The sequence below is a fragment of the Eptesicus fuscus genome, chromosome 6 (genome assembly GCF_027574615.1).
Source record: "Eptesicus fuscus isolate TK198812 chromosome 6, DD_ASM_mEF_20220401, whole genome shotgun sequence".
In the NCBI taxonomy this organism is placed as follows: domain Eukaryota; kingdom Metazoa; phylum Chordata; class Mammalia; order Chiroptera; family Vespertilionidae; genus Eptesicus; species Eptesicus fuscus.
Window position 1 is genome coordinate 50,185,566 of NC_072478.1, and position 23,392 is coordinate 50,208,957.

General features: G+C 38.6%; 1 protein-coding gene across 1 annotated transcript in view; it reads right to left on the reverse strand.

The window, feature by feature from the left end:
- Positions 1–205: 205 nt before the first annotated feature.
- MND1 (meiotic nuclear divisions 1) overlaps positions 206–23,392 on the reverse strand; it is a 61,728-nt gene continuing 38,541 nt past the window's right edge. The window contains exons 6-7 of the mRNA XM_008144123.3: positions 9,531–9,575; positions 206–371 (exon numbers count right to left, since the gene is read on the reverse strand). Coding sequence (XP_008142345.3) covers positions 265–371; positions 9,531–9,575 — 152 coding nt within the window. The 3' untranslated portion in view covers positions 206–264. The remainder of the gene's footprint in view (positions 372–9,530; positions 9,576–23,392) is intronic.

Consider the following 23,392-nt stretch of genomic DNA (forward strand, 5'->3'; position numbering starts at 1 on the left):
TAATGGTTTCTGACCTCAAAAAAATTCTCTGTAAACCTAACTTAGGGAGCTGGCCTACTTTGATGAGCATCGTGGAGATATGGCTGCCATCCTATTTTCCATCAAACAAAAAACGTGAAAAACATCTACACTTTATACTTTATTTAAAATGAACAGAATGATCATCACAATTACCGGTAAATGACAATTCTGTACACTTGGTTGGATAACATAAATAATTTACATATTCACAAGCACATAGATCCTTTACCAACATTGGACATTTTAGTCTATGTAGTCAAAGTCTTCTGGAATTCCAAAATTTTTATCAATTTTATTTTCTTCAAATCCAAATTTTCTTTTGGCCCAAGATTTTATTGCAAATATGTTATCTATAAAGAAAATAAGAAATATTTTTTGAGAATTCAAAACACCATCATAAAACATTTCAAATATAATTCTATCCATTGTTTTTACTTACAGAAGTTTCTTTATTTTCAAGAGTAATGGCATAATGGCAAATTAATTTCAGCAGAAAGTATTTGGTGAGTATTTTGAATAAACAGATCTCATATTTAAAAACCCAGTAAACTGGGTGCCACTGAAGAATAGCCGACTTAGGAATAATCCAAAGACAGGGAACAGCTGGCGGTGCCTCTTCCAAGTCACAGCGGAGGTCAGGACTCTGTCACCTCGCGAATTAGAGCTGCTCCTGCTCCCAAAGGGAACACATTCTCTCCAAACCCTTTTCCCTCCCCAACAGAAAGTGATGGCTTCCAGGTACCAGGCCATGCAAGGGAGAGGGGTGAGGAGAGAAAGGGGTTCCCCTCTCTAAAGATTAAGATAGGAATAGATGTATCTTTAGTGTCCTCTGGAGGAATATAAATGCATGTTACCACTGAAAAAGTATATCTACTTAGAGGAATTTATCCCAAGGAAATAAAACAAATTGTGTACAAAAATGTATGGTCAAATCTGCATCCAAGTATAATAAAAGAAAAAATAAATAAAAGCATTCTCAATGTCTAATCACTTGGAAGGGTGTCTTTGCACAGGCAGTACCAACGTGTTCACTGTGGTTGCACTTGGGGAATAGGAATGATGGTGAATTTTCTTTTTTAATTTTACATATTTTCTTTAATGTACATATACCACCTTTATAATGAATATGTATTATAAATACAGAAAAATAATGGTAAAAGTGTTCTGGTTCAGAATCCTATATAATGAAAGCCTAATATGCTAAGTGGCCGGTCGTCTGTTCAACCAATCAAAGCATAATATGCTAATGATATGCTAATGTCACTTAACTGCTCACTGTGATGCACACTGACCACCAGGGGACAGACAGTTGACTGGTCGACTATGACATGCACTGATCACCAGGGGGAAGACGCTCTGGTTAGCTTGCTGCTGGGGTCTGGCCAATCAGGACTGAGCGAGACAGGCCAGACATGCCCTGGAGCCCTCCCATGGTCCCTCCCTGGCTGGCCAACCTCCCGTGTCCCTCCCTGGGCCCCATTGTGCACTGGTGGGGTCCCTGGGCCTGGCTTGCGCCCTCTCGCAATACGGGACCTCTCAGGGGATGTCGGAGAGCCAGTTTTGGCCCGATCCCACAGGCCAGGCCAAGGGATCCCACTGATGCACAAATTCATGCACTGGGCCTCCAGTATTCTATAAATATTAAGCACTGTATTAGCCATGATAATGAAGTAAAGTGTCAAAATAGGTTCTTTTGAAGTGTTATGTCACCTCCCCCAAATTCATAGGTTGTAGTCCTAATCCCCAGTCCCTCAGAATGTGACTATATTTGGAAAATTGACCCCTTCCCTTATTTTTTTACTTATTTTATTTTCAAATCAATGGAGTGAAAGACACATTTTGGTGAAGAGGGTCAAAAGGTCTGTGAATTGATCTTCAAAGATGTGATTAAGTTAAAATGAGCCTATCAGGGCAGCCCTAATCCAATCTGACTGGTGGTCTTATATGAAGAGGAAATATGGTCACACTGAGACAAGAACAGCAAGACCTTGAGGGGACACACGAGAAAGTGCCATCTACAAACCAAGGTCTTAAAAGAAACCAAACATGCTGACACCTTGATTTTGAACTTCCAGCCTCCAGAACTGTGAGAAGATAATTATCTTTTGTTTAAGCCACACCCAGTCTGAAGTATTTTGTTATGGTATCCTTAGCAAATTAAAATATAGTGTTTGATCACTTTAAAAAATATTATTTTAACGAGTTTAATTCCAAGGACACCAACATGCATAGAGGGAAGACTGTGAGAAGACACAGTGAGAAGGTGGTTGTCTACAAGAAAGGACTCAGAAGGAACCAACCCTACTGATACCTTGATCTTGACTTCCAGCCTCCAGGACTGTGAGAAAATAAATTTCTGCTTTTTAAGCCATCCAGATTGGAAAGTGCAGCAGAAAACAGATGGCACAACCAAACAAAGTAAGTGGAGAGTGTAGGCAAGGATGAAAAAAGCCTACAAGAGATGGTGAAGCAGCTGTGCTAAGCAAGAGCAAGATATTTCTACTCCCAAGAAGAAAAGGCAAGGAAAAGTGATCCCTGAACCTGGAGATCTCTATCTGGAAGGGCTATGTTAATGGCTGTGATGCAGAGGAACACAGTTATAACCACTGTATGACATGAAGAGAGAAAGCTACTCCACGATATGATCCACATAAATGAAGGAGTACATCTAAGAAAGACATGAGATACAGAAAGTGGGAAATCAGGGAATCCAACATAGGGGAGAGGCAAGCAATCCCAGGATGATGGTGAAAGGAAATTCTAGTCTGACAGCTGTGTACTAGCCACAGAAGGCAAGAAGACCAGACAGGACAAAACAGGAACAATTCCTTCAAGAAGATGGATAAGCCCTGGCTGCTGTGCTCAGTTGGTTGGAGCATTGTTCTGTACAAAAAAAAGGTCTTGGGTTCGATTCGTGGTCAGGAAATTGAACCCGAGACCTTGAGTATGGAAGGCCAACCCATCAATGTTTCTCTCTCTCTCCCTTCCCCTCTAAAATCATTAAAAACATATCCTTGGGTGAGTATTAAAAAAAAGAAGATGGATGAAAATGATGAACAACTGCTATTGAATTAGCAATAAGTACATGGAAACCTATGTAAACAAAGTCAACTATTAACTCAAAGTCAACTATGAACTATTAGAGGGTAAGAATAATACATTCAGCTGTGCACAGCATTACACAATCTTCATAATGTAAACATTCTTAATCACAATCAATAATGCAAACACTAAATTACAATAACTATGCTAAAAAAAGGAGCAAGGAAGGAAATATGTAATAGCTGAGATGCAGAATAGCAAAGTTTTACATTAGGAATAACAGAATTGCCTAAAATTGAAAAATCAAGCAAAAGCAATATATGAATGTTATTTGGAGATACAATTATAAATAACCAAAAAAAAAAAAAAAAATCAGCTAAAAGAGTTGAAAGAGCTTGCTCTGGAGACAGGAAATGGGAAGAGGTCAAGGTAGTGGTTTTTCATTTAGAAAAAAAATGTATATTAAATCTAGCTCATAAAAATTCAATGTTCATCATTTATCTATATATATAAAAGCCAAGTGACCGGAATGATGGAACGACTGGAACAACCGGTCACTATGACGTGTACTGCGGTGGCCAACCAGCCCAATTGGGGCCCCGATCGGCCACCCTCCAATTGCCCGCAGCCCCTCCCCTGATCACCTCCCCCCCAACCTCCCACAGCTCCTCCTCCCAACTAGTCCCGTCCCCAGCCCCCCACCCCGATTGGGGGCGGGGCCGGCCGGCCAACCTCCCACGTCCTCTCCCCCAAGTCCGACTGGCCCCGATCGAGCCCCATCAGGGTGAGCTGGCCGGACCCCACCTGTGCACGAATTCGTGCACCGGGCCTCTAATATTATTATAATGACAAGACAGATGACAGTTTTCCATGCAGTACATTACATTCATGCTAGAGATAACAATGCTTCCTCTACTATAAATGCTATTTGATCAGTTTAAAACACATTATTTACTATGCTTAGAATATTTGGGCATACTTAACAAAATAAAAAATTATAAAACAAACAAAAACAAAAGAAGTTTAATTCTAGGTATCAAATAAGATTAACTTAATGTTTAAAATAAAGTTCATTTCTAAGGTGAATACTAACACATCAAATAGAATAATGTTTAAAAATATCCTCATTTCTTTCAATTAAAGTGTTATAGAATATCAACAGGTATTAAATAAATTTTTACTTTGTAAAAAAAAATCTAAAACAAATTTTACTTTTAATAAGGACCCTAGAGAGAATATGAAATACTAATAGCATTAGGTACTCCAGAATGATGTTTAGTTTCAACAGTGTCTGCATAGCCAAATACTTACAGCGGGCCCGCTGCTACATGAGACAGGCATTAAGTGTATTACAGAAATTCCAGAACATAAAGAACCTATGCCTTCAAGCTGACACAAGAATAGAGAGAAAAATCATTTTACTACTGAACAATTTCAAAGTGGTATGTATGTTAGAAAAGATCAAGTGTTATGTGAACAGCGTTCAGAATAGGGCTCTAAGACACAGAGTGACTTCCACGAAATGAGAGAACACAGGCAGGTTTGGAAGCAGGAAGTCTGGAGAAATGGACTTCAACTCTAGGTCAGAGAGAAGAAAATGAAACACCACAGGAAGGCTATAGCCTCTGCAAAAGGAGTTCCTGATTCCCCTGAGGGCAAGAAATCGTTTTATTACAAACCCTCTAAGATGAAAAACAAACAGAAGAACAAATAAAAGCTTCTCCACAACAATGCCTAATGGACCAATTCAAAAAAGACTCCATTAAACAAGTTCTCAAGCTGCCTTCAAGACAAAGTTACCCACCATCCTGATAGTTCATTCCCTGCCAAATAATTTCCCTATTATGTGGAAATTTTTATAAACAGCTGAAAAACAGTGTGTTTTTTTTGTTTTTTGTTTTGTTTTTTAAAGAAACAGCCTTATTAAGACTGGTAGAATTCCTGTTAATCAATATGGTGGCACATCCAAGATAGACACAGGAATAGGATAGGCAATATCATATGCACCACATCTATCCCCCCTTGTTCATTAAGACGCCTCTCATACTAAGTCATCAAAACTCCACTATCTGAGTTATTAAACGAGCTGTTAAATGATATAACTTATTAAATTGCATTGAAGTATATTTAGTGCCACAAAACATTTCAATGTGATATTTCTAGTTATATTTGTATGCTGAAGCAATCTCTCATTCTATAAAACTGAAATACTGAATTACTGAACAGTAAATATTCTCAATTCTATATATAAGGTGGGGCAAAGGTAGGTTTACAGTTGTTCATATGGAAAACAACACAATAATAAATACTAATACACGTATACACTCTGTGTTTGACATAGTCACAATGGTAAACCCAGTTTTGTCCCAACCTGTATATTTCAGGGACTTTTTTATTTTTATTTTATTTTATTTTTAAAAATATATATTTTATTGATTTTTTACAGAGAGGAAGGGAGAGGGATAGAGAGTTAGAAACATTGATCAGCTGCCTCCTGCACACTCCCTACTGGGGATGTGCCCGCAACCAAGGTACATGCCCTTGACCGGAATCGAACCTGGGACCCTTGAGTCCGCAAGCCGATGCTCTATCCACTGAGCCAAACCGGTTAGGGCAGGGACTTTTTTAAGTAAAAAGAAACCAAACATCTATAATAATAAAAGCGTAATATGCTGCCGAAACCGGTTTGGCTCAGTGGATAGAGCGTCGGCCTGTGGACTGAAAGGTCCCAGGTTCGATTCTGGTCAAGGGCATGTACCTTGGTTGCGGGCACATCCCCAGTAGGGGGTGTGCAGGAGGCAGCTGATCGATGTTTCTCTCTCGTCGATGTTTCTAGCTCTCTATCCCTCTCTCTGTAAAAATTCAATAAAATATATATTTAAAAAAAAAAGCGTAATATGCTAATTAGACTGGACAGCCAGGCGTGCTTCTGGATGAAGCCGCAGTGACGGGGACTGAGGCAGAGGCGGTTAGGGGTGATCAGGCAAGCAGTTAGGGGCAATCAGGCAGGCAGGCGATTGGTTAGGGGCAATCGGCAGGCAGGCAGAGTGGTTAGGGGTGATCAGGCAGGCAGGCAGAGGCGGTTAGGAACTATGAGGCAAAGTGGTTATGGGCGATCAGGCAGGCAGGCAAGCGTTTAGGAGCCAGTGGTCCCAGATTGCAAGAGGGATGTCCGACTGCCAGTTTAGGCCCGATCCCAATCAGTCAGACATCCCCCAAGGGTTCCTGGATTGCAAGAGGGTGCATACCCGGCTGAGGGACCCCCCCCCCACCCCGGTGCATGAATTTCATGCACCGGGCCTCTAGTTAACTAATCCTACATAATAAAAGGATAATATGTAAATTACCATCACTCCGCTACGCCCACGATTGGGCCAGTGGGAGGTGCAGGGGGTGGGACTCGGGGTGGCAGGGATGGTGATTGGGCCGGTAGGACGCTGAGCTCGCGTCCCCAGTGGCGGAGCGAGCTCAGCATCTGCGCCATGGCTGTGTTGCAGCACAGAAGGAGCCTCTGGGGCAGCGAGCTGGGTGTCTGGAGGCCCCAGCTGATGAGGCGGCGCGGCTCCCGGGGGAGGAGTCTGGTGGCGGTTGGGCCACAGGAGCACGCGGCGGTGTCCACAGAGGACGCGGGTTTCCACGCAGCCCGGGCTGGCCGAGGGAGGGCTCATGAGGGAGCTGGAAGGCAGAGGAGGTGGCGGCGGCCCCAGCCTTCCTGGGCGGGAGGCGAAGGCAAGACCCCGGCCTGGGCTCTGGCTGCGGGAGGACCATGCCCCCGCCCCGCCTCACCCTAGGGGCCCAGGGACTTCGGAGCTGCCGGCCACACCGGGTCCCGACCAGCAGACAGACAGCCTACACGTGCATGATTTAATCATGCACTGGGCCTCTAGTAATTACATAATACTCTTTAGTTATAAGTATTACTGGTACTTTCTTTTGGTTTTGAAGACTGAGAGGTTTTCAGAAGAGTAATTGTTTTAACTCCATGATCTTTTTATAACACTTTTACGTTGGAAGGAGCAAATTATAACCTCAAGTGGAAATAGGATTCTTATCAGCTGTTCCTGCTGCTGTAAAAATATATTCCTTCCTACATGATTTTAAAAGTGCCAGGTTCTTTCTCAGTTAAGGGCATAGGGGAAAAAGTTGTTGAAAAAAATTTTTAATTATAATTTTGGAAGTTTATGATCAATGGTAAAACATAAAAGCATTTTTTTAAGAGGAGAAGGGAAAAGGGGAGTATTAATCCATGTGTCTAATGTACTAAATGGGTTATCAACTATCTTAATTAATCCTTCCAAAATGTGAGGAAGATACTGTCCACATGGAAAGGAAGCAGGTCCGAGAAGTTCAATTAAGTCACAGAGCCAATAAGGAACACACTTGGATTCCTTTCAGAGTCAAGTTCTTCTTACCCTTTACACAGGCTGCCTGTTCCTACTGTTTGCTGAGAACTATTGGGGGAAATCACTTAGTGACTCTTATCTTATATTTTTCAAATATATTTTTATTGATTTCAGAGAGGAAGGGAGAGAGAGAAACATTGATCGGCTGCTTCCTGCACACCACTTACTGGGGATCAAGCCCCCAACATGGGCATGTGCCTTTGACTGGAATCGAACCTGGAACCCTTCAGTCCGTAGGCTGACACTCTATCCACTGAGCCAAACCAGTTAGGGTTTATCTTATTTTTAACCTAAAAATCCAGTTACTAGTTTTTCTCACTCAAAATTTTATATTTCACAAATCCATATGATAGTACTGTATTTATTACTTCTCAAGACTTTATTGAACACATAATTCATTATTCTCTTTAAAATATATATTTTTTATTGATTTTTTTTAGAGAGAGCGAGAAACATTGATCAGCTGCCTCCTGCACGCCCCCTTCCGGGAAACGAGCCCGCAACCCAGGCATGTGTCCTAACTGGGTGGGAATCGAACCCCACACCTTGTGGTGCATGGGACAATGCCCAACCAACTGTGCTACACGGGCCAGGGCTCATTATTCTCTTTTCTTTAATATTAGTTTGCTGTTTTACCCTTCTGTTTTTACCACGAAAGCATTACATTATTTATGAAATAGCTTCATAGTAAATAAGATTGTAATTTTATAGGAACCAAAGGCCAATTACATTGACTTTATCAATCTGCTTAATTCTAAAATAGACAAGAAAAAATGATTCTACAACTTTTTAAGAAATACAGAGGCCTGGACACAGAGTCAGGGAAACTTGGCTCAAATCTCTTTCTTCCAGCGACTGATTTAATCACCTTTGACTTTAAGCTCTTTGATCTCTGCATTAACACAATCTTATCCATCCTCCCCCACAGAAACAAAATGAGGATGAGTAATACATGTGGAGGCATTATAAACTCTTACCAGGATGGAAGAGTTCACTTACCATTAATTTACAATTAAATACTGAAAAAACATCAGTGCAATTTTCAGACAAGTTTTAACAATATTAATCATACTTGTATATAATTCACAGCAATTATAATTTTTAAACTTTCTTCTAAACTTTAAGACACACAGATAATGCCATAATAATTCCCATTTCTTAGAATATCTCTGGTGTAGACCAGATAATATATCCACTGGCAAATGGGTTAATGAGGCATTTACAGGAAAGCAGGGATACAGAGAAGACAATATCACATAGGGCAGTGGTCGGCAAACTGCGGCTCGCGAGCCACATGCGGCTCTTTGGCCCCTTGAGTGTGGCTCTTCCACAAAATACCACGTGCGGGCGCGCACGGACAGTGCGATTGAAACTTCGTGGCCCATGCGCAGAAGTAGGTTTTCGGCTCTCGAAAGAAATTTCAATCATTGTACTGTTGATATTTGGCTCTGTTGACTAATGAGTTTGCCGACCACTGACATAGGGAATAAGAGCCTGAACTCTGAATTCAGAAAAGTTGGATTCTGATTCCTGTTCTACTGCCTAGCACCTGTGTGGCCATGGACTCCTGGTGGTCTCTGTTTCATCTCCAAAATTAGGGATAATAATCCTATCTACCTCACAAGATTGTTGTAGAGATAAAATGAGAATGTGCCACAGACACTCTTTATAATGCCTGGCTTAAAATCAGAACTCACCAAATGTTAGTTGTTATTATTATTAGCAAGAAGACAAATCTTAAGGATTCCACAAAACTCTTAAAGTTGTATGAAGGTTAAGTGATTAGCCTAAGTGACTTATCTGAGAAAAATCACACAAAAGTTAAACTGGAAGTAATCTTTGGTTTTTAAAAAATATCTTATACTTTACAAAAATGACTCATAAAAAGATTAAAAAAAACTTGAATAACTAAAATGATTTAATATATAAAAGCCTGCTTAATGCATGCATTTCCAAAAACATCTTTCCTTGAACAAAACTAGACACAATAGCTTCTGTACTTCACATCATAGTAAATGTGGAAGAAGTTTAACTATAATTTAGCAGTGCCATTATAATACATACCAGTCCATCTGTTAGCAGCGTCTTTGGCTACTTTATTTGCTTGACCTGGAAAAAAAAACAACACAGAAATAAATATATACACATGCACATACATACACACACACAATAAATAGTCTTCATTTATCTAGATATTCTTTTTCTTTTCTTTTAAAAAAAAATATATTTTATTGATTTTTTACAGAGAGGAAGAGAGAGGGATAGAGAGTTAGAAACATCAATGAGAGAGAAACATCGATCAGCTGCCTCTTGCATACCCCCTACTGGGGATGTGCCCGCAACCAAGGTACATGCCCTTGACCGGAATCGAACCTGGGATCCTTGAGTCCGCAGGCCGATGCTCTATCCACTGAGCCAAACCGGTTTCGACTAGATATTCCTTTTCTTATATGAACAAAAGTTTATACAATTAAAGTGGCTATGAGAAAAAGGTCAAATAGTGACATATTGTATCTCACAAACCTACTTGCAGTTACATTATCATTAGTAGAAAGTCAAGGTGAGCAGTTTCCCTTTCCTAAGTGTCATTATTATACTTGCTCCTTTAAAGACAACATGTAAGTTCAACTGAGATGTGTTTCTCAAACAATTTACAACACCAAAAGAAGGTCAATAATTAGTTAAGTGGTAAGAATTTTAGTGTACTGTATATATATCAGATCACAATAAACCTGACCTAAAAAAATTTCAATGGTCATACAGTACCCCTGTAGGAGGAAATATTTACTTACATTTAATTATACATCTTGCTTTTAAATGTGTCTGTATTGTCTTTCAAGTTAATCTACATAGCACATAACAATGCCATGAATAACTGGACATAAATATCTTTATGACATTTATTTATTTATTGAAAAATAATTTATATACCACAGAATTCACTATATGAACGCATATAATTCAGTTTTTAATATATTCACATGGTGTAAAACCAACACCAACTAATTCCAGAACATTCTTAGCATCCAAAAGTAAATCCCATACACATCAGGGGTCACTCCACATTCTCCCTTCCCCCAGCTCCTGGAGACCATTAATCTACTTTCCATCTTTATAGATTTCCCTGTTCTGGACATTTTACCTAAATGAAATCATGTAATATGTGTCTGGCTTCTCTGACTTAGCACAATGTTTTCAAGTTTCATCCATGTTATAACATGTATCACTACGTCATTTCTTTTTATTGCCAAACTAGTGGCCTGGTGCACGGATTCGTGCACATTGAAAGGAAATTAATTAGAAGAAATATTTTAATATCGCTATATGCCCTTTCTCTATAATAGAAGTGTCAAAGATGAAAGAAAATTAGTAAAATGTGTATGAAAATAATATATAAATTGATTAAAAGTAAACAATAACATGACATAACAACAAAGACATGATATAAAAACAAAAAAAATGATATAAAAACAAAAACATGATATAAAACAACATTGATAAAAACAATGATTGATAAATTGATTAAACTTATTCTACTATCTCCCAGTATACCACATTAAGAGTGAAAACACTTTCAGAGTGCTTGAGTAATTTCCCTTGGGATGAAGTACTTAGAACTTTAACTTTAACGTCACATGCTCTTCGAACTCAAGAGAAAGCAACATATAACTGACCATGTCCGAAAATGGGTTCAGGTAGGAATATTCCTACTCTGTCTAGAGTTTGTCCTTGTGATTTATAAATAGTCATCACAAATGCTGGCATCATGGGAAACTGTCTTCGAATTAATTTAGATGAGAGACCAGTGACAGGGACAAATCAATTATTGGAGTCAGAACAACCTCTGCTTCCACAGATCCTGTTAATACTTCAGCTTTGATTATGATAGTTTGAAATATTTTGATAATAAATCTAGTACCATTACAAAGACCCCATTGACTATTAAGATTTCTCAGTAGCATGATGATTATACTTACTTTCAATTTTAATTTATGACAAGGCATTCCAGAAGAAGTAATACTATTAAGAAATTCGATGTGATTGGTGCCAGCAAGAGCTTTATATGTATTGCACATGTGCAAGTCAACGTTTATTTTTAAACTAGTGGCTCTGTGCACGAATCCTTGCGCCAGTAGGTCTCTGCCACCCTCCTGTAGCTCCCCCCGCCCCCCTCCTAGCTTGCTGCCTTGCCCCCTCCTGTAGCTCTCCACAGCCTGCTTGTACCTCGCTGGCCCACCCTCCTGCTGATCCGTGATCTGGTTGTGACACACTTGGTCGTTATGCCTCAGGATGTAACAGCTAAATAGCATATTCCTCTCTTATTATATAGGATTGCCAGTGCACATCATATACCAGCTGGTCAGTTGGACGTATGTATGGTTGGACGTACGTACAGTCACTTAGCCTTTTATATACATAGATACTATTCCCTTGTATGGATATACCACTTTTTGTTTAACCATTCATCAGGTGATGAACATTTAGGTGGTTATTGCTAATAGGAACAATTTAGTAATTTTTGTGTGAACATGTTTTCAATTTGAGTATATACCTAGGAATGGAATTGCTAGCTCAAACGGTCACTCTATGTTTAACATTTTTGGAAACAGATATATTGTTTTTAAAAGTGACTGTTCCAGAAAAAAGACAAGTATCTCATATGTGGAATCTAATGAACAAAATAAACTGCTGAACAAAATAGATCCATACATAGAAGCATGGAACAGACTGTCAAATCTCAAAGGGAAGGCTGTCAAATCTCAGAGGGAAGGTGGGGGGTGGGGGTGGGAATGGGGGGTGGGTAGGTGAGTTGGTGGGAAGAGATAAACCAAAGAACGTGTATGCATATATGCACAGGGTGGTGGAGGCCTAGAGCGGGGGCAGGCTATAAGGGTCAATGGGAGAAAAAAGGGGACATATGTAATATTTTCAACAATATTTTTTAATTGGCTACTTCATTTTAATAATCCTCCATACTCCCAAGCAATCCAAGAGTTCTAATTTCTTCTCACCAACAATTATTTTCCATTCTTTTTATTATGGCCATTCTAATGGGTGTAAAGTAGTATCTCATTGTGGTTTTGATTTTTACTCTGTTGACTAAAGATGTTGAGTTTTTTCACTGGAAAACTATGTACTTTTCTTGGGGAAAATGTCTATTCAAATCCTTTGCTCATGTATAAATTGAATTATGTTTTTAATTGTTGAGTTGTAAAATGTTAAAATAGATATATATTTTGGATGTTGACATAAGCAATTGGATTTTTGATAGGTTTTACATTAAATCTGTAGATCAAGATGGGGAGTATTTCCATCTTAACAATATTAAGTCTAGTAATGCATAAACATAGAATGTCTTTCTATTTATTAGGTCTTTAATTTCATTAAATGTTTTGTAGTTTTCAGTAAATCATACACTTCTTTGATTAACTTTACTCCTAGGTATTTTATTCATTTTGCTGCTATTGTAATGAAATTTTTTTCTTATTTTCAGAGTATTCATTTTTAGTATATAAAATGCAAGTAATTTCTGTATATTGACTTTGTATGCTGTAATCTCACTTATTAGCACTAATAGTTTTGGGTTTTTTGTTTTTTTGTTTTTTTTGGTGGATTGTTTATGGCTATCTAAGATTGTATCAACTGCAAATAGCAATACATTTACTTTTCCCTTTTCAACATGAATTCCATTTATTTATTTCTTGCCTAATTGCCCTGCCTTGAATTTCTAGTACAATGTTGAATAGAGGTGGTGAGACTGGACATTCTTGGGAAAAGCATATAGCTCTTTGCCATTTAATATGATGTTAGCTATGGATTTTTTATAGATGTCCTTTTATTAGAGTGAGAAAGCTCACTTCTATTCCTAGTTTGTTGTGTGTTTTTATCGTGAAAGAGTGTTGGATTTTTTTTCAAATACTTATTTTTTTGTTTATTGAGATAATCATGTGGAGTTCCCGCACCTTTATTCTAAAAAATATACTGTATTTGATTGATTTTTATATGTTGAACCAACCTCGAATGCCTGGGATAAATATCAGTTAATCATATTCCTTTTTATATACTGCTGGATCTGATTTGCTAGTATTTTGTTGAGAATTCTTACATCTATATTCATAAGCAATATTTATCTAAAGTTTTCTTATGATGTCTTTGTCTGGTTTTGGTATCAGAGTAATACTGATCTCAAAGAATGAGTTAGAAAGTGTTCTGTCCTTTTCTAATTTTTTCTTTGAAAAGTTGATTCTTCTTTAAACTGGTAGAATTCTGCAGTGTAGACTAGGCTTTTCATTGCAGGAAGTTTTTTTTATTTCCAATTCAATCTCTTTACATGTTATACATCTATTTAGTCTATTTCTGCTTGAGACCATTTTAGTAGTTTGTATCTTTCTAGGAATTTGTTAATTTCATGTAGTTTATTAAATTTATTGACCATAACTGCTCATAGCGTTCCCTTATACTTCTTTTTATTTCTGTAAGGTTAATAATGTTCCCTCTTTCATTCCTAATTTTAAAAATTTATATCTTCCTTTTTCCTTAAGTCAGTCTACCTAAAAGTTTGTCAATTTTCTTGATCAGCTTAAAGAATCAATTATCTATTACTTTTATTTCTGCTCTATTCATTGTATTTTCTTCTGTTTGCCTTAGATTTAGAGTGTTCTTTTTCCAGTTTCTTAAGGAAGACTAGGTTATTAATTCAAAAATTTCCTCTAGGCATTAAAATGTTAATCAATTTTTTAAAAAAGAGAAATATTTGGAAAACAATAGATAATAAAAGAAAAAATAAGACGTTAGTAAATTTCCACAGAGCAATGCATTCACTGCATCTCAGTGTGTGCTGGGCATGTTTAAACACTCAGGCAATTTACAACTCTGCCTTAGCTTTCACTTCCTGCTTGCACAAAGTGTCAAGAAAGGTCAGCTGGAGGTGGGAGATTAGGAACTTCTCAGGTCTTTCCTGAGAATGTGCATAGGTCTATGCATGTATGTGGGCTTCTAGATTTCCTGGAATATGATGATCTTTAAGGCACTAATGGACATATCTTTCAGCTTCTCCTTTTAAGCTTTCTGGTTAGTCTACTGTTTGCCTTATTATTTTAGACAATCACTCCCCAGGGAGAGGCTGTTACACTTGACATACTCCAATCCAGGTCAAATAACGACATTCATTCCTATTGGTGGCTTTCAGAGAACCACCAGAGACATCACATAATGACAATTCTTTGGGAATGAGGGACTTAAAGAGATCCAGCTTCTTTCTGCTTTCTCTGATACCAGGATGCAGGGCTGTTATTTTTCAAAGCTGGAGAGTACGGATTGAATATAGGGCAAGTTAAAACACCACAAAACACCTGTTCTTGCTGAGATTCAGCCATTTTTCTTTTTTTTTTTTTTAATTGATTTCAGAGAGGAAAGGAGAGGGAGAGAGAGATAAAAACATCAATGATAAGAATCATTGATCAGCTGCCTCCTGCCTGCCCCCTACTAGGGATTGAGCCTGCAACCTGGGCATGTGCCTTGACCAGAATCAAACCTGGGACCCTTCAGTCAGCAAACCGATGCTCTACCCACTGAGCCAAACCAGCTAGGGACAGCCATTTTTCTTGAATAGGCAAATCTTTGGTTTGTTCCTAGAATTCTGGCAGAGTTGTCCCAATTCATGCCAGCTTTCACGGAAGGGTAAACTTTCAGAGATCCTTACTCCACCATTGTTATTGTCATCCTGACATTTATTTCTAAGAAAATTTCTTAAGATTTACTTTTGAGATTAAAAATGGTGGCAGAGTAGGAGGATGCTGCATGGACATGCTCCCAGGAACAAGCTGGAATGACAACTGAAATCAGAAAGGCTTCCTGAATAATCAATGGAAAACTCACAGGAGAGAACCCTGATACCCAAGGACTGAAGGTGGAGTCTGCATAGAGACTGGTAGGAGGGGTGGAGTTGCGAAAGGGCTGGTCGGGCACCCACAGATGGCAACTAAAGTCCTGGAGAGATATCTCAGCTGTGGGGAGGGAGGGCGGCGGGGGGGAGGTGCCACTGAGAACTCTGGGATCTAATATCGATTCTGGGCTCCACAGCAGAGAGCACCAAACTGAGGAGGGTACTCACATAACATCTAGCTGTGAAAAGCAGTGGGGTGCTGTCTGCCAGGGAGTGGCAACTGAAAGTTCAGCCACCCTCTTAAAGGGCCAATGAACAAAAATTCCCTGTGGAGCCACCCACCTTGGGCTCTGACAGAGGGAGGATGAAGTGGATTGGAGCTGTGAGAGCAGAGCCCAAGACTAGGGACTCAGGGGATAGAGCTCAGAAAGCAGACACCCCAAGTTTCCTGAGCTGAGTCATTCCCTCAAGCAGCACATCTTTCCCACATATACATTTGCCTTGCCTGGGGGGAAGACAGTTGACACACCCTATTGGAAAACACACTGCCCTGAGGCCACTTAAGAGATTAAAAGTAATAATTAGCCTCCAGTCAGAAGCAACTGCCCCACCCTATTGAAAAAACTCTCGCCATACCTGAGGACGATTGCCTGGGGGCAATTCAAGTCAGAATCCTATTAGTCTTAGACAGAGGCATCTCTGGAGGCTTTGAGTCTTTGCCTGATACAATTAGTCAGAAACAGCCTTTAACACTGTCCTGCATTAGAGATTGAGAGGTATAGAAGCTCTGCCTAAAACGTAGTCACAAACCCAGACAACTAAAATGAGGAAACAAAGAAACAACCCCCAAATGAAAGAACTAGCGAATTCTCCAAAAGAAGAGATAAATGAAGCAGAGATAAGAAATTTATCTGAAACGGAGTTCAGAGTAATGATGTTAAAAATTCTCAACAGTATGAAAAAAGATATAGTATCTATGAAAAAAGAACAGTCTGAGATAAAGAATGACATAACACAAATAAAGAACACATTGGAAGGAATACACAGCAGATTAGGGGAAGCTGAAGATTGAATCAGTAAATTAGAAGACAGAGTTGGAAATATCACTCAACTAGAGAATTAAAAAGAAAAAAACAATTAAAAAACAGGAGGAGAGCTTAAGGGATTTGTGGGACAATGTGAAACGTAACAATATTAGAATAGTAGGTGTGCCAGAAGAGGGAGAAAGGAATAGAGAACGTGTTTGAAGAAATAATGGTAGAAAATTTCCCTAACCTGGTAAAGGAAAAAGTCACACAAGTTCAGGAGGTACAGAGAACCCGAAACAAGAAGAACCCAAATAGACCCACGCCCAGACACATCATAATTAAAATGCCAAAAATTAAAGACAAAGAGAGAATCTTAAAGGCAGCAAGAGAAAAGAAAACTGTTACCTACAAAGGAGTTCCCATAAGGCTGACACCTGATTTCTCATCAGAAACTCTACAGGCCAGAAGGGAATGGCATGAAGCACTCAAGGTAATGGAAAACAAGGATCTGAGACCAAGATTACTATATCCAGCAAGACTATCATTCAAAATAGAAGGTCAAATAACAAGCTTCCAAGACAAAAAGGTCTCAAGAGTTCATCAAAGGGATTGCTGAGAAGAAACAGAGAGAGAAACCTAGCCATACAAAATTAAAATGGCTATAAATAAGTACCTCTCAATAATAACCCTAAATGTAAATGGATTAAATGCTCCAATCAAAAGGTTTAGGATAGCTGAACGGATATAAAAACATGACCCAACTATATGCTGTATACAAGAGACCCACCTCAAAACAAAAAACACACACAGGATGAAAGTTAAGGGATGGAAAAAAATTTTCCATGCAAATGGAGAAGAAAAAAAAAAAAAGGCTGGAGTAGCAACACTCATATCCGACAAAAATAGACTTTAAGAGCATCATGCTAAGTGAAATAACCCAGCCGGAGAAATATAAATATTATATGATCTCACTCATTTGTGGAATATAATGAACAACATAAACTGATGAACAAAAATAGAGCCAGAGGGGGGAAAATATTCTAGAATATAATAGAAGTAATCCTGTTATTTGCAGATTTTGAATATTTCCTACAATTTTTGTGATATCGTGCTATGCTAGTACAGTTTTGGTAATATTATGATACTTAAAATTCTTTTATTCTTGAAATATTAATGTTTATTGCATGTAATATTACTACATGTAAGATCATTTTTCTTGAATAATTGGTGTTTATTGCATGTAACATCATACTTAAAATAATTTTTCTTGAGATATTAATGTTTATTGCACGTAACATTATTATATTTAAGATTGTTTTTCTTGAAATAAAAAAAAACAAAAAAATTTACTTTCAAGTATTTTTTACTACAATTTATTTTATCTGTTTTTATGTAATGGTCACAGCAGCTAAAATTAAATTTTATGTTTTATAAATTATTCCTTTTACTTTTCACTTCTTGGATATTTACAACTAATGTTGCTAATACTTGCTTAATGATTATCAATAATTCTGTTGTCATGATGTAAAAAATATTTCCTGCAGGAATTACTGAGAAGTAAGAGATAACACATAGCCATGTCTACAAGAACATAAAGATTATAGCTATTATCAGCAGAAAAACTGTTTCAAAATAAGCATGAGAGACTTCAAGATAAGCTTAACTCTTGTAATATGAATACTATAGTCAAAACATTAAGAACCAAATCCTATTAAAATCAGTTTGTGAAACTCATAAACCTTAATCTAGCATATTATATTCTGCAATAACATGATAGCAGCCAAAATACTATAAGTCCTTCATTATCAAAAAGCACATTTTAAAAACAATAATCTCATTGGGAAGGGAACTTGGGGTAAGTAGAGGTTAAAGTCTAAAAAAGTTTTTTAGATTTAGGGATAAGGAGATCATTGCCATTTACAATTTATATATTTAAATTTCTTGAATCTGTGGGTTATAGTTTCCATCAAATTAAAAAAAATTTAGTCTTTATTTCTGATATTTATTTCTTCAGATATATTTCTGACCTGGAAAATCCTGTTGCCTCCCAACATACACTCCTTTTGGGACACCAGTTACAAATATATTAGGTTACCTGAGGTTGTCCTACAACTCATAAATGCTATTTTCATTAAAAACATTTTTTTCTCTCTCAGAGTTTCATTTTGGATCATTTCTACTGCTATGTCTTCAAGTACACTAATCCTTTCACAAAGTTTAATATGCTGTCATTCCAATTCAGAAGTATTTATCTCCACAAGTTTGACTTGGATCTTTTTTATATCTTTCATGTTTCTACTTAACTTTTTGAATATATAGATTACATTTAAAATAAGTTTATGGTATTTTAATTTTATCATTTGTGTCAGTTCTGGGTTAGTTTTGATTGATGGTTTATTCTTCTCATTAAGGATCATGTTTTCCTATTTCTTTGCATGCCTGGTAATCTTTCATTGTATGCCAGACGTTATGAATTTTATAATTTTGGGTGCTAGATATTTTTGTACTCCTATAAATATTCTTGAACTTGTTCTGTAATGCCAAAAGTTACTTTGAAACACTTTGATGCTTTCAAGACTTGCTCTTAGGATTGGTTAGATAGGTTGAGAGCAGTCAAGACCTTCTTGAGTACTCTACCCAATGCCTTGTGAATTACACATTTTTCTAGTCTGGCTGGTAAGAGTTGGCACTATACCTGGTCCTATGTGGGTTCCTGGCACTGTTCCTTTTAATCCTTTCAGACTGTTCTTTCCCTAGCTTTGGGCAGTGTCCTCAATTGCATGAACTAAGTACTTGAGAGAAACCGTCTATAGATATCCAGGGTTCTCTTTCTATGTAACTCTCTCCTCTCTAGTATGCTGGCCTAGATCAACTCTAGCCATATGATCTCCCTCATTCTCAATTCATTCTCCTCCTTAAGGGAGTCTGCAGGGCTCTGCCCAGGTTCTCCTTCCTTGTGCCACAGCCAGGAAACTCTCAACAAAATAAGGTGGAACAACCATAAGGCTTTGTTCTAATAACTACTGTCTTTTGTTGTCTGATATCAAGTATCTTGAAAACCATTATTTCATATATTGGTTTCAGGTGGGAGGATAAATCCAGTCCATCACTATCTTGGCTGGAAGTGGAAGTGCCACATTTGAATAAAGTTTTATTTGTTAGCTGAATTTTAAAAGCAGAGAAATTGTACATTTCTTTATAAAACTATAAACTAAAATTAGACTAAAAAATTATGTTTACAGGCATGTAGGCTTTGACAGTTTCTCCCCCCTTCAGGTTGTAGTTTGGTAGCTCTCCATGAAAAAGATAACTTACCTTGACATCTAAAATATATTTATGGAATAATGCAATTATCCTGCATACCTACTGTCTATTAAATATGTGTAATTTTACATAATTAACATATTCTATAGAAATATATAATATTTTTAATGAAGGAAAAAAATAGCACAAAGCCAGGAAGGAAGGACTTATCCTCTCATTCCCCTATTAAGATCAGAAATGTACAGTGTGAAAATGTAAAAAATGGACACATCCTACAAATTCCATTGGATCCAAATATAGATCCATCTGATGTGGCTGCATAAACAAATATTAAAAGATAATCTAGGTCTGATGTTGATGAAGAATGATAAAGTCTCTTTAACTCACTCTAAAACAGAAAACTTTTTCTTCTTCAATTAGACTTCATACCCATAATACTCATCCACACTGCTTTCCGTGGGTTGAAAAACAAAGTACAAGAAGGAAAGCAGAATTCAGGCAACCAGAATAAACTTCCTCAACTATGCTTTCTACTGTCCAGAAAATCCATCATCCCTGAAACGTCATGTTTTACTTTTCTTTTTAAGAGGTGATGCACTTGCCAAAATTGTTGCTTGATTCAGAGGTACAAGGAATGGTAGCCTCTGAAATTACAATACCTGAAATAAAAGTTTTCCCAGAGAAACCAAGATGGCGGCATAGGTAAACACCTAAACTGCAGCCTTGCACAACTATTTCAAAAATACAACTAAAAGACAAACCGGGCATCATCCAGAACCACAGGAAAGCTGGCTGACTGGAAATCCTACAACTAGAAGGAAAGAGAAAACCATAAGGAAAATCAGAGGAGCCGTAAAAGACTGAGGTACGAAGACACGGCGTGTGCGCACGTGCAGAGAGGACGGAGCCGGAGAGGACGGGCGGCTGAGTGCCTGGCTGGCGTTCTCTTGCAGGAAGGAGATAAACGCTCCAGACTGCGCTGAACCCCAGCTCTGACTGCACTGAACCCCAGTACCGGGCGAGACCCTGGGGACCCAGGCTCATACTGGGGGAATCTGGGCTGTAAGGCGGAAACTCAGGGGAGCGGCAGAAGGCAGAGCTCCGGAGGCGCGCACATAAATGCGCATAGAGGACGGACTGTTGAGTGTGCCGCAGGATTGCTCTAGCGGGAAGGAGACAAAAGCTCCAGACTGCGCTAAACCCCAGTTCCGACTGCATTGAACCCCAGTTCCGGGCGAGAATCTGGGAATCCAGATTCATTGGGGGAGAGACTAGACTGTTTGGCAGCGGGCGAAACTCAAGGGCGCCTTACTCTCAGAGGTGCTTGCAGCGAGTACCGAGGGACACTGAGACCCAGGAACCTCATAGGGTGGGGCCGATGGGAAGCCAAGGCTGTAGGCTCCACCCTGAAACTCCACCCCATCCAAGCTGAGCACAGAGACTTTTACAATTTTGCAAGTCTAGTCGAATAAGGCTGTTTCCCAGCGTAGACACAGCTGACCCTCACAGCCAATTGGCCTGGAGGTCAACTCCTCCCACTGATACCAACAACAATCAAGACTTAACTACAACAAGGCTGTACACACAGTCCACAAAGAGGTGCACTAAGAGTGTCCACCTCAGGTAACTGGGGAGGCCAAGCCACTGGCCCATATAAGACAACTAGCACACAAAGCTACCCTACCAACTCAGGGAAGCAGCGAAAATGGGGAGACAAAGAAAGAGATCACAAACCAAAGAAATGGAGAAAAACAAACGACTGGACATAGAGTTCAAAACCACGGTTATAAGGTTTTTCAAGAATTTCCTAGAAAAGGCCAATAAATTTAGCGAGACCCTCGAGGATATGCAAGAGACCCTCGAGGATATGGAAAGGGACCAACTAGAAATTAAACATACACTGACTGAAATAAAAAATATTATACAGACACCCAACAGCAAACTAGAGGAACACAAGAATCAAGTCAAAGATTTGAAATACAAAGAAGCAAAAATCACTCAACTGGAAAAGCTAAAAGAAAATAGAATCCAAAAATTTGAAGATAGTGTAAGAAGCCTCTGGGACAACTTCAAGCGTACCAACATCAGAATTATGGGGGTGCCAGAAGAAGAGAGAGAGCAAGATACTGAAAACCTATTTGAAGAAATAATGACTGAAAACTTCCCCTACCTGGTGAAAGAAATAGACTTACAAGTCCAGGAAGCGCACAGAACCCCAAACAAGAGGAATCCAAAGAGGACCACACCAAGACACATCATAATTAAAATGCCAAGAGCAAAAGACAAAGAGAGAATATTAAAAGCAGCAAGAGAAAAACAGTTAATTACCTACAAGGGAGCACCCATACGACTGTCAGCTGATTTCTCAACAGAAACTATGCAGGCCAGACAGGAGTGGCAAGAAATAGTCAAAGTGATGAATAGCAAGAACCTACAACCAACAGTACTCTACCCAGCCAAGCTGACATTCAGAAATGAAGGGCAGCTAAAGAGCTTCACAGATAAGAAAAAGCTAAAGGAGTTCATCACCACCAAACCAGTATTATATGAAATGCTGAAAGGTATTCTCTAAGAAGAGGAAGAAGAAGAAAAAGGTAAAGATAAAAATTATGAATAACAAATACATATCTATCAACAAGTGAATCTAAAAATCAAGTGAATTAAAAATCTGATGAACAGAATAAACTGGTGAATATAATAGAATCAGGGGCTTAGAAAGGGAGTGGACTGACAACTCTCAGGGGAAATAGGGTGTGGGAGGTGCGGGAAGAGACTGGACAAAAATCATACACCTGTGGATGAGGACAGTGGGGGGGGGGGAGGTAAGGGAAGAGGGTGGGATGGGAACCAGGTGGAGGGGAGCTATGGAGGGGAAAAAAGAGGAACAACTGTAATAATCTGAACAATAAAGATTTATTTTTTAAAAAAGAAATAAAAGTTTTCCCACTTCATGAATCAGTCTGGCACAATTCTCTAGCCCTGATAATTTTCTGTACCTCACGATGATCCACTGCCTTAGGATCACCAGCGGTATATGTCAGGGTAGTTCTGTAAGAGTTTTAATCATTTCTGAGAGGAGAGATGAAATTAAAGTTATGAAAAGTACTGTAAAAGTGGGAGGTCATAAGTAGAAGTGATATCGGTCAGGGTCATCTAACCAGCTGTAGCAATACAAAGAGGACCAGAGAGTGGAAATGCAGAAACCCTGAATGGGTATTGCTAAGAGTTGCAGTTCCTAGACAGAAAGAGAATAAAACAGGAAAGCAAAGAGTTGGTAAAGGAAAACATCCAAAACTGAAATCAGGAAGCAAGGCATAGCCAAGTAAGCATAACCAATGAAGGATCAGATTTGGTTACTGTTTTACTGTGTGAAAACAGAATTTTCATGATGAACTGCCAGAAGGCACAGCCATACTGAACCTGAAAATAAACCAGCTGAAGGTAGGAAATCTGGGTAAGGAAACTGTTATGAAAGTTCTCTTTCCTGAGAAGCTGCTCTAGGCAAAACACACATTTGATGTCCTCTTTTCTTTTAAAGATAAAGCATGAGCAGGCCTAGCTTCCTAGTAATCTCCTACCTGTCTCCTGCTGCTTTGATGTGCTTGTATTCACTGAGGATCATGTGATATTAGTTAAAACTGTAAAACAGATTAAAGTGGTTAATTTTGTAGCAGTAGATTTGATTAGCACTTTCTTCTGCAGGATGATGATAAATGAAATGAATCTGTGGGCGGCTCGAAAGAGCTAAC